Source organism: Triticum aestivum, chromosome 6B (assembly GCF_018294505.1).
Source record: "Triticum aestivum cultivar Chinese Spring chromosome 6B, IWGSC CS RefSeq v2.1, whole genome shotgun sequence".
NCBI lineage: Eukaryota > Viridiplantae > Streptophyta > Magnoliopsida > Poales > Poaceae > Triticum > Triticum aestivum.
The window spans coordinates 14,015,933-14,028,439 of record NC_057810.1 but is presented as its reverse complement, the minus strand read 5'-3'; the positions used below and the strand labels follow the sequence as shown (position 1 = coordinate 14,028,439).

General features: G+C 40.0%; 1 protein-coding gene across 1 annotated transcript; it reads right to left on the bottom strand.

Annotated features, from left to right (window-relative positions):
* Positions 1–674: 674 nt before the first annotated feature.
* On the bottom strand, positions 675–3,123 carry LOC123135401 (cytochrome P450 709B2). The gene is made up of 5 exons (XM_044554468.1): positions 2,722–3,123; positions 2,249–2,472; positions 1,903–2,153; positions 1,404–1,815; positions 675–1,198 (listed from the first exon to the last, which is right to left on the bottom strand). Exons 1-5 carry the CDS (start codon positions 2,978–2,980, stop codon positions 770–772), a joined length of 1,575 nt encoding a protein of 524 aa, XP_044410403.1. The 5' UTR covers positions 2,981–3,123; the 3' UTR covers positions 675–769.
* Between the last annotated feature and the right edge of the window lie 9,384 nt (positions 3,124–12,507).

The window sequence follows — 12,507 nt, the reverse complement described above, 5'->3', positions numbered from 1 at the left end:
GTATTTACTACACGAGTTCAAAATTGATATTTTGATAATAAAATCTTTCATAACTTTTGTGGTCACATAAGTTAGTACCGCTGTGTAAAAGTTTAACCCTTGAACATAAGCATCTCAAACTGAGAAAGTGCTAAAAAATACCTTGAATCTTTTTGGATTAGGAAATCACTAAGAGGTGCAAGGCTCTAGAAGTGAAGCAGAAGCAGCAGAAGACGGCTCCAGTTGCTAGTCTAGCAAGCATTATTCACATCTCGAAACATTACGAGCCTTGTTTCAGGGTGATGGTGCGTAATTTGCCTCTCACGGTGAATAGCTCCCAGTTGGAACTTGTTTTCAGCAAGCGCGGCAAAGTGTCTACTGCCGAGGTACTGTACAACAAAGATACCAAGTGCTCCCAGGGTGTCGGTTTCGTAACCATGTCGACGGTGCATGCTCATCCGCAAGATGCTGTGGATGCTTTTGGCAAAATGTTTCTGGATGGATGCAATCTCGAGGTTACGCTGGTCAAGCAGGGACGGCCACGGTACCACCAACGACGTCGTCTTCCATCGTAACATCACAACTACATGTTCCTTGATCTTCTTGCTCGTATATGTATCCAAGAAGATTCGTCTATTACTCCAAGTTGATATGATCTCTGTATGCATAATTGGTTGCATCTCCAAAATCGATTGTGTAGAATGTCAGACCATAACTAAGACACTGAAATTATAATGAAATTACTCTCATGAGTTACAATGAGCTTAATTTTGCAATCTTTCTCGCCCATCTATAGTAGATTCCTCAAAATGAGAGGCATCCCAAGCCTGGGTGTCAAAGACAGAAGATACTTTGGCTTGTGAACATACTCCGGGGAGAGGGAGATGGAGAAGTTGGTGAGGATCATCGCCATGACAACCTGCACTTGCACGATGCCAAAGTTCTGACCGGTGCATACTCTCGGGCCTAGAGAGAAAGTCAAGAGCGCCTTGGAGTCTTTGGCAGCCTTTGTGACGCCCTGCTCGAACCTCATGGGGTTGAACTCGTCGGCGCCGGGTCCCCAAACTTCCTTGTCTCGGTGTAGCATGCCGATTGGGATTGATATGATTGTTCCCTGGGGTACCTTGATGCCTCCGAGGACTGTGTCGGAGGCAGCCTTCCGTTGTATGTACACGACCGGAGGGTAGAGACGCGATGTCTCGAGCAATACCATGTGTAGCTGCATAAGTAAAACAGGCACAGAGCATGCTCACAACATATTAGTTATTCCGTCTTTGCAAAATTACACCACATATAATATTTTTCAAAAGTTGAATTTTGTAAACTTCGACCAACCTTCTATAAACAATATGAACATTTATGATAATGAATATATTCATGCTAAAATATATGAAAAACGATATTAAGAGTTGAAATGTACTCACCAGCTTAAGTTTGGTGAGAATATCGGCGTTGGGTATCACATCATCGCCGTCCCCGCCTGGGAACTCCCTGAGGACCTCTTCCCTGACCTTGTCCTGCCACTGGGGATGCACGGCAAGCAGGAACATGGTCCAGATGAGGAGGGTGGCCGTGGTTTCCTGCCCTGCGGCGAAGAAGGTCTTGCACTCATCAATCACCTCGTCGGTTGTCATTGTATCGCCGCCGCTCCCTTGCCGGTGCGGTGTCCATGCCTCTAACAGCAGCCCGAGCAGGTCGTCCCCGCAGCCGCCGGTGTCTCCTCGACCATATTTGGCTCCATCTGCGGCCAGCCGTGCCTGCATGATCGACATGATCTTGCTTCTCAGCTGTTTGTTCAGACGTCGAACGTGCAAGTTACGCCGAGTCGGCAGATACCTGAAGTGCACGGCACAAGATTAACATGGTTAATATCATGAGTCTGGATTCAGAGCTGGTGTGTAAGCAAATACTATAGTGCTCTACCAGAGTATTGGAGCATCCAGCGTGGAGGCAGTAGCGATCTTTTGCATCTCCCGCATCAAGACGATGACCTCCTCGACATCCTGGTGGCTTGTGCCGAAGGCGACGCGGCCGTTGATCTTCGCGGTCAGGTCGTTGAAGGCGTGGATCATGTCTATGTCAGCTGCTTTCTTGTCGCTGTTGCTTTGGTGTATCTTCTCGCGCCATTGCTGTATCATCTGCCTTGTGACCTCTCCTGTCACCGCTGACATGCTCTACACACGGGAAAAAAACACTGTTCTTATAATACACTAATGCTTAAACATCAGATAGATGCATGTATTGTAGAGTATAGGGAGGCATATACAACCTTGATCTTCTCATGGTTGAAAGCAGGAAGGACTACTTTCCGGTGCCGCTTCCAGTCGTCGCCGTTTATCAATATGACGCCGTTGCCAAAGAGGGATTTGAGCACGGGGATCATGAAGTCCTTCTGATACAGGCCCGTCCTGTCTGTGAGCACTTGCTTTATCAGCTGCAGGTCGATGGAGAAGATGGCGGGGATCGGCCCGATCCAGAACAGGAACGTTTTGCCTGAACCAACAAAACAAATTATGAACTCTATATTCGAGAATTAATTGAAATTACCCGCAAAAAAGAATTAATTGGAATTAGATTAAAGATAATGTTGCAAATGGATGTGCCACGACCAACCATCTCAATCCTAGCTAGCTTGTAGGGGTCATATTATACCAAAAAATTCAGTTCCTCGAGGAATTTGGGCACAGGTAGCTAACAATTTAGCCTAAGAAAATGAGTAGTCGTTTACCGTTAGTACTTTACCATAATCAGCGACCCATCTATGGAACTGCGGGAGCAGGATGGGCATGATGTCATGGCACCCGGCGTCGAGGGGCGGCACGCCTCTCCGGCCAGCGATCAGCAGCCGCTTCGCCTCCGGCAAGGACCCGGCCAGGAACGTGTAGGGAGGCCCTCGGATCCCCTGCCTCGCGAACGACCGCGCCACGGCACGCGGCCGCCACACGAGACGCCACAGCGCGAGCAGAAGCGTCAGGAGAGCGGCCAGCTGCAGGGCCGCCATGCCACCGAGTCTGGCGTGATCAAAGGTTCTATCTCGCTGAAACCCAGCAGCGTGCGGTTGGCAGCATCGGCGCCGGTGCCATGCCGGCCTTTATCAGAGAAGGTCGAGATGAGTTGGTCAGCTGGCGTAATCCTGGACGAAACGGCAGCCCAAGAAAGTCCAAACGGATGGCACCTCACACGTACGTATGGTCCGTAGGACTCGCACGCAACAGAATTTGGGATGCAGACAATTTGCACCATTCCAAGATAGGGGCTGTGCGTCCGTCCACTCGCCTACTCTAGGTGTGAGGCCATGCTCACCTCCAACACTATTCGGTTGGTGGCTAACTCTTATCATTTCTGAGACCTGATTTACTTGGCGATACAAAATGATGTATTTACATGGTGCTTTACTAGCTCTACTAGAGTGTGATGCACAATGAACTTTATGTATATATATAGATAGATTATAGTGTATCTGCCGAACACTCCAAGTCACCACACCACGTGCTTCCTTGCTTCTCTTTCTCTCTTACCTCATTGCCTTATCCATGCACGTAAATAATGACCAACATGTTGATGTCAGCAAAATTCCATCTTGTTTCCTAATATGGAGAACCCGGCAGGCTGCATGGCGAAGATATGGGAGGAGAAGAGTAAAACTGAGCAATCCCTAGGTCGGGCCGGTTTTAGGCTAGGTTTGAAAAGCCAGTCATCAAAAGGTCAGCCCTAGCCTGGCCCAAAGCTCCAACATTCACCGGTACGCAATCCCATGCGATATATAAGCCCGAGGGCTGGCGCAAAGCCTGTGCATATTTGTTCCCACACGTAAAAAAAAAATATCATTTCTGATTATTATTTTCATGCAGATCAGAGAACAAATATAGCAAGCATCATGCATGTGCAAACATATGCACATGGTTCGCCCCACAAAACAAAAGACACATGGAGATCTAACTAATTCAAAAGTTGCAAATTGCAACTAATCATCCACACAGATCTAACTAATTCAATGTTGATAACCCCAACTAATCAGCCACACACAAACATGGAGAATAGGAAACACATGCGCGCGCGCGCGCACACACACACGCACACTGGGAAAATCAATCAGACGAGAGGCTTGAAGTGCTAATCCAGCATGCGCGTGTAGAAGTAGGCTGCGCTCAAGAGAGAACAAAGAGCAGCACACATTCTGTGTAGTCCCTGCAAAAGCCTTGATGCTAAATGCCTTATAGAGACCGGGCTGTTGTGGTAAGAAGAATCAGATGGTCTCATGGTGGCCTTAGTGAGAAGACTAGCTAGCCATACGGAATAATCACATGCTTAAATAAATCAGAAGAGACAAAGAGATATCTTCAGTGGGATCGGTCACAGCCACTCAGGAGGTACTGCTGGTGATTGCCAGGTCAGCGTCAAGTCGTACACATTTTTGGGCTAACTGCCAATCAGAGAGTGCTAACTGCTAATCATACAATAAAGACATGTGAAGCTGGCCCTACAACAATAATGTGCATTTTTACAAAGTTGCAACAATCATGTTCAAACCCTTATTGGAACACGACAGCAGGGAGCAGCACACATCGATGTCAATCTTTGGGAGTATTCTCTCTGGAGGAAACAACCTGATAGCCACGGCTCGTGTGTGACGGCTACAGCTGCTCTGCTCGTGCTGTCATGTGCTAGTGCAAGCAAGAAACCTTGTGGTCTATCTCTGTAGAATGGCCATCATTTGAAAGCAACGGAGCAGCGTTCGATTCTGATTGGTCGAAAGAAACAGTGCGAGTGATTTCTCGAAGATCGACGTACAATTGTCACCTGGACGCGGATATTTAGAGCACGGGCTCCTGGACGCCTCTTATCCTCACCATCTAATGTTGCTTTGAGATCCGTGCTACACAACTAACTAACTGCATGAAAACTTTCTCTTTTTTGCTTCTTCAAAACAAAACAACAAATTAACTTGAAACTTTCCAGGACAATAAAACATTCTTAGAACAATGTGGGATAAAACTTTCAGATTTTTTTGTCCAAGAAAAATATAGAAAATGAGATGTTTTTAATTTTTAAAAAAATCTTTTTTTAGTTTTTGTGATGCGTGAAAAAATCTGAAAGTTTTTTCCCACATTCTAGTAAGAATATTTTGTTGTGCTAAAAAGTTTGAAGTTCATATGTTAAACTATATGGGAGAAACAAAAAAGAGAAACGTACTTGCACGAATCGCGATGCATAATTGGATGGCTAGATAAGAGGGTGTCCATAAGCCTAAGCTCCACAGGATATTTTCCGTTGTCACCGTGTCATCCAAGACTTCGAGTAGTAATTGGTCGTATACATGTTAAGGTCTCCTTGGGTCATAGAGGAATAGGAAAATCATAGGAAGTGAGATGAACATGTAACTCAATTCCTATAGGAATGTAAATGTCATTTGATGCATAGAGTAGGAACTTTTTTTATCTAGACCAATGTTTTTTTCCCATTTGAAATGTGAAGGATTAATTTCAATCATACATGGAATCCATTCCTACATAGCAAAGAGCTACAAAGAAAAAAATTCTTTGAAAATCCTATCCTATACTATTCCTACAAAATTCCTACAAACCAAAAGAGGCCTGAGAGGAGCCGAGTGCTATGCACAATTATTTGTTACCTCGGATGTTTCATACAATCATAAGGTGTTTTTTTATACAACCATACAAATGGAGAAAATAATTAAAACATCAGAGCGAGAAAGCACAAGAGCCACCCGCGCTACTGCGCTACTATTTGTGGTGCCCCCACCCATATGATGATGATGGGCTCAAGTTGGGAATAAGAAGTTAGCCCATCTAGATATGTTTCTTTACAATGTTGACCAAAGAGACCCAATATGTTGTTTTTTTATTTTATTTTCTATAAAATTGTTTTTATGATGCTCAAAGTATTAGTGGTAAAGAGGAGGAGGACCAGAGAGGAACAAAGGTGGCATACAGTAGAGAAGAGTCATAGGGAGAAGACTGGTTTTCTTTCAGGTTACTGCTGGAGCGTGGGGGTTAGTTTTGGTCAAAAGAAGATCCAATGGTTATTGTTTATCTTTTAATTTGAGTTAAATGCACCAATAGTCCGTGAACTCAATGTTTGGACTAGTGGCGCATTTCACTCGTTTAATTGAGGATGGACTAAATTAATGCCTGGATGTTTCAAACTTTTCTTGACATTTTCGAGCTTAATTATACCTTTTTCTAGTTAGCTTGTTAAGTACTTTTAATATATAATAGGTGTTGGTCAAAGAGGCCAAATACACCCAGCTCTTTATTTTTATTTTATTTACAAGATATTTTTTAGAAGAAATTTAATTTACTTTATGTTATTTCATTTTTGTTGTAACATTTTCTGGTGGACATGGAACATTTTTTCTCATGAAGCTGGAACATTCTTCTTTTCTCGTGAAGTTAGAACATTCTTTCCCATAGATGAATGGGTAGAATCACATAGATGATCCGTTCATAATTTGATTAAGAGCAATATGGGCACTTCAAGAAATCCAGATAGTTGGCGAGAATTTCTCTAGTGGAAAAAACTAGTAGTGATATTCCAAAAGACCATGGCCCAACAAAGACAATGCTGGCATTTACTTTTACAATGTGAGGAGTGATCAAATCATCATGTACTACATAGCCTCTGCTAGTGTAGATGATGATCAAGTTTTACGATAAATACTTATAATTCTTAAAATTGGGATAATTGTTATATATTTAGAGAGTGACGACCTATCACCCAAATGATTTTTTTCATTCAATTTTTGGACCAACCAACCATAATAGTTCACTGTAATGGAAGCTGAAAACAGATTGACAATTAAGAAACGGATTGAAACCATAAAAGAAAAATAACCCAGACTGCCTTCGGCCTAGGGGTGTGTGGCCCATCTGATCTGATTACTAGCATCTTTTTCCATCTTTTCTTCTTTCTAGTTTTCTATTTCCTTTTCCTTTTTTTCTTTTTATTCTTCTTGGTTCGTACTTGTTTTTACTCGTGATTATTTTTTTCAAAATCAATGAACTTTTGCCTAAATTTCTGATCTATTTTTTACATTTGATGCACATTTTTCAAACTCGATGAACTATTTTCAAATTCAATGAACTTTTTTTAAAATTTGGTGAACTTTTTTCAAATTTGCGAGCTTTTTCAGAATAGATGAATTTTTTAAAAATTAGATAAACTTTTATCAAAAATGATGAAATTTTCTTCCAATTCGATGACCTTATTTTCAAATTTTGAATTGTTTGAAAATTCGTGAACATTTTTCGATTTTTAATTTATTTCCAAAATCAATGAATTTTTTTCAAAATGAATGAAATTTCTGGAAATAGATTTTTTTCAATTTTTTAATTTTTTTATGAAAGTCAACTTGTGAACAAGTCAGGTGGCCAACTGGTTCAGTAATCACCCAGCGAAGGTTCTGAATTGAGTGGAATGCTTGACCCGCTCGCGTTTTGCTGCACTGCAGCGAGAAGGCATTGTTCGGCCGCAACCCACGAAGGAAGGTAGCGAGCTCCAGGGAACCTTTTCGGTGCCTGAAGCGCTGAATAGGAGGTCCCCACATGCCCATCGATTCACCATGCTCTCGTTCCATCGCAAAAATGAAAAAAAAAGCACCAAGCTCTCGCGTACAGCAAAGGATGTGCCGGGCCATTAACGCATTTCTCGCACGATCAATGGGTTGTTCTTTGTTTCCCACTATATACAATAGTTGCACTGGTGTAGTTTTATTTTTTTCCTTCAGTTCCTTTTGTCTTTTCACCGGTTTTCTTTGGATTTTCTTTTTATTTGTTATAAAGTTGTTTTTTGGTTTTCACTGGTTTTCTTTGGTTTCTCTTTTTTTATATACTTTTATTTTCTTTGTATCTTTATTCATTTTACTTTCTTTTTCTCGCTTTTTAGTTTTGTTTCTTTTTAATTTTGCCGATTTCCTTTTATTTTATTTTTTGTTGAACACATGTTCAATATTTTGGTACATATTAAACATTTTTCGTATATATTAGAAATAGTTTTTATATGCAAGTTAAACATTTTTTAAATACATGATTAACAATTTTTGCAAACTTATAGTTTTCTATATCTACTTTTTTCATACTCATTTTATATTTTTGGTATATATAATACATGATTTTCATACATATTTTACGAAAACAAGATTAACTTTTTTTTAATACATGATCAGCATTTTTGAATACACATTTTCAACAAGTTCAAATGCTTGATTGAGTGTTTTGGAATACAGGATTGTAATTTTTGTGAGTAGATGGCAACATTTTTCAATACACCTTTAACATTTTTCAAATGCTTAATTAACATTTTTCAAGTGAAGATTAATATATTTATTTGAATACATGGTAACATTTTTCTATACAAATTTAACATTTTTAAAATGTTTGATTAACATTTGTAAATACAAGTGTAACAATTTTTTCAAATGTTTATTTATTATTTTTAAAATATTTGTTCAAACTTTATTAAATAATGTATTTTTGGTGTACATGAAAAATATTTCCCCGATACACATTTTTTTTTCAAATGCTTAACATAAAGTGTTTTTTGTTACATATTTATTTATAATGTTTGAAAGTATAAAAGAAAGTAAAAAAATAACATGAACACAAAAAGAATGATGTCGCCTCCCGCGCCCCTGGGCCAGCACATCTCACGCCTACCTTCAGGCGAGGCATTTATTGGTATCTCTATAGATGTGAACTATTGCAGCGTCCCCCATCAAGTTGCAAATGCGCTTTCGAATGAAGAAGAAGCTACCCCACGACAACAGTTGGGATTCTTCCTCTCTCATATATGGTGGACACTGCCTTACTGATTTTTTGACCGTTGGTGATGGTCGCTCCTCCTCCTTCACCTAGTGCATAACAAAAGTCTAGCACAAGGAGAAGAAGAGAAGCGACCCCCACGACGACAGTCGGCATTCTTCTTCTCTCATATATGATGGACACTCACCCCCATTGATTTGTTGACTGTCATGTATGGAGCACCGACAGACTTAAAGTCAACCCGAAATGTCGTTTAACTCTCTTTCCGGCAAATCCAGGGCACTCGATATTTTGTACATATTCTAGCACAAGTCATGCTAAAATTCACGAAAAATACGGCATGACCTTTGCTAAAATAGGACATATCGAGCCCCTGAAATTTGCCGGAACGAAAATGAATCAACACTCCGGCGAAACATAGGCCACTCGGATTTTCCCTGCGATACAAAGGTGTCCATACACATACAACGATGTTTAAACTTGAAATTCTATCCGGTTCAATTTTTATTTAAAAAAAAACTAGCTTCACATTGTCATAGTTACTCATCTACTATTATTACTACATCTATAACCCGAACATTTCATTTGGAGATGAAGCATAACTAAATACACTAGTTCTTCAAGAAAGTAAGTCTCTTTCTTTGTCTCTAAATTTGGTAATGTGAGATTGACATAACTAAATACCACTAGTGCAAAAAAGCCTAGCTATGGCGTGGAAAAAAGTGTCTTGCTTGCGTAGACACCCAACGCCACCAATATGGCGCCAGTGAAAACATTTAGTGGTGGCATTGCAGACACGTCAGCAGTATTTTAGTACTGATGGTGTGCCACTTGGCTAACATCAGCAATATATTGTATTAGCTATGATGTTTATTGTGAGCCAATGCCAGCAATTTGTACATTTCATTAATAAAAAAAGAAATACCCAGCTACTAGTATATGTGCAGCCATTTAAACTTCTAGTGGTAACTTCAAATCCACAAACAATAGTGATCAAGTAGCTAGCTAGCTACAAACAAAAGTTATCCGCTAACTAGCTACAAGCAAAAGTGATCTGCTAGCTAAACTACCTACATATATGTCTCGACAATGAAGAATGATCTTCATCTCACACAACTTGTTCCTATTGCTCTGTCCCTGCTTTCTGTAATGGACTTTGCGGGTCTTCAGTTCTGCCCTCTCGGCCTTCAGGAGCTGTATCTCCTTCTTCATAGACTCGATCTTGGTGATCAGTTTGTCCTTCTGGTCGATGAGCTTCAATTTCTTATCGCAGAGATCAAAGTTCTCGTTGATCATCTCTTCCTTGTCATTCTTCACGGAGTCATTCAACTCCTTAAGTGCCTTCGTTGTACTCTCTTTTGAGGCCACAAGCTCATGGCTGAGCATGTCCACGTCACGTACCGGTAGCTACTGCTGGACCGGTTCTTGAGATGGGTCTCGTACATACGCCTGGCAAGTCAAATATTTGAAATCATCAATAATGAAGGGTTAGATGATATATGTATATATTCATGTGTTTGCAATGCTCATGGATGTTTTTGTAATCTTACCTGGTTGGTGCTCGTTTTGCCTTAGTCAACTTGATAGGCCACGAAGTTGCACGAAGACTGGTAGTGGCTGTTCCAGCTACTCATGGCTGGAACATCAAAATAATAACAAGTATATGTTATACAAAAATATAGATAGCATCACAATGGACTTGCAAACTAGATAGCATGTGGGCCATAGTGCTAATAGAAAAAAAAATAGAGGGGGTGTTTGTTTCTATGTTTGTCACACTTGCCTTACTTAGGGAATCTTGCCATACTTTTTGTATCTATGACATGTGGGCCTTAGTGCTAACAAAAAAATTCCTTAGTTCTGACAAGAACCAAACACACATGTCAAAGTATGGCAAGTGATATAATGCCAATCATAACAAGAATTGATAAAAGATTATCTGGAGTGGCAAGTTTCATGAATTATTCTCGCAGATTGACTTATGTTAACTCAGTGGTTGCATCCATGCCCATATTTGCTATGTGCACCTTCAAGGTTCACTACACCATTCTAGATCATGTCAATAAAGTCAGCACAAATTTCCTTTGGTATGGTAATGACATAAACAAGAAAGGAAACTTCCTTGCAAGTTGGAAAATGATTTGTAGACCAAAGCAAGGAGGACTTGGTGTTCTGAATCTCAGAGTACAGAATATTGCCTTGTTGATCAAACACTTACACAAATTCTACAACCATGAGGATATACCGTTGGTCAATCTTGTGTGGCAAGCTTATTATTCCAATAACACCACTCCACATGTCAGCAATATCTGGAGTGGCAAGTTTTATGAATTATTCTTGCAGACTGATGCAAAATGCAGATACAAATGGGACTTGTTCATGGAAATTTTAATCACTGGATGATGGGCTATATGGAACCAGAGGAATGACAAAAAATTGAAGACATACCAAGATCCATCATGAACTGCAAAACCAGTTTCAGTAGGCACTTTCAAGACATTATGCCATTGCCACTGCCACTGCCTAGCGATAGATTGTAAATTCATTTTTTGAAAGCTTGACTATGCCACTGCCACTGCCTAGTGATGAACCCTAGCGATGCAAATAAAAAGTGGAGGGGATGAACTCGCCGAGGGGACGAAGATGGAGGCGATGAACCCTAGCAGGCCGTCTTTTCCGCCGCCATTGTCGATTCTGCCGCCGTCAATGAAACCCTAGCTCAATACGAAATGTACTCCAATCAAATTGGAGGCCAACGAGCGGCGACACAGGGAGAGAGAGGGGGATAGAGGGGAGATTACCTGTACGCCGGAGCCGACCAAAATCGGAGCAGCGACTAGGAGCACCGAGAGAGGGAACAGGAAAGGGGAACGAGGAAAGGGGGCAGAGAGAGAAGGAGTGGGGTGAGGGGGTCGTTGCCGCCTTGTTTTAACCCCCAACATTTGGGCTTGGCCCAATACACCATTTAAAATAATGTAAATTTAAAATCATCAGTATTTCCATTTAAAATAATGTAAATTTAAAAACACCAGTATTTCCATTGAAAATCACGTAAATTGAAAATCATCAGTATTACCATTTAAAATAATGTAAATTCAAAATCATTAGTATTTCCATTTAAAAAATATAAATTTAAAATAATCCCGATTTAAAATCATCAATATATCCATTGAATATACTATAAATTTAAAATAATGTAAATGTAAATTTCCATTTAAAATAATATAATTTTTTAGAAAATAAACTACAAGATACTATAAAGATGAAGTCTCAAAGTATATATTTCAAGTCTCAAACTGTAAAGTAAAACAAATTAAAATTGAAGTCTCAAAGTGCATATTTTAAAAATTGTCAGTATTCCATTTAAAATATTATAAAAAAAGACTCAAAATTACTAAAATACCTAACAAAATAAAAGACTAAAAATTGGAACTGATGGTAAAGAAATAAAATTCCTAAAATGATAAAAACTTTAAAAATAATGATGACAAAAAGCATAATATACATTTTTCATTATTTTGTGACTTCTATAATCATTAAACACTGACAACACTTGATCAAATGGAAAATTTGTTTCTGGCGTGCATAGAAAACGACGCCAGCACTAACATGCAAACGAACGCCAGCACTAATAAATTAACTATGGTGTGCAATTAAAACCAACCCCACCCGTGCATTCCAAACGGTGAGTGCGTATGGGCCAACAGATTTGTGGCCTTTCTAAAAAAATCAACGACATCGCTAAGCA

What these genes read in the sequence shown, in the direction of transcription:
- LOC123135401 (XM_044554468.1), bottom strand. Translation starts at nt 2,980, where the DNA reads ATGGCGGCCCTGCAGCTGGCCGCTCTCCTGACGCTTCTGCTCGCGCTG. An exon ending in TAGATGGGTCGCTGATTATG is followed by an intron (nt 2,473 to 2,721) that starts GTAAAGTACTAA and finishes TTGTTGGTTCAG; the next exon opens with GCAAAACGTTCCTGTTCTGG. An exon ending in TTCTCACCAAACTTAAGCTG is followed by an intron (nt 1,199 to 1,403) that starts GTGAGTACATTT and finishes TTACTTATGCAG; the next exon opens with CTACACATGGTATTGCTCGA.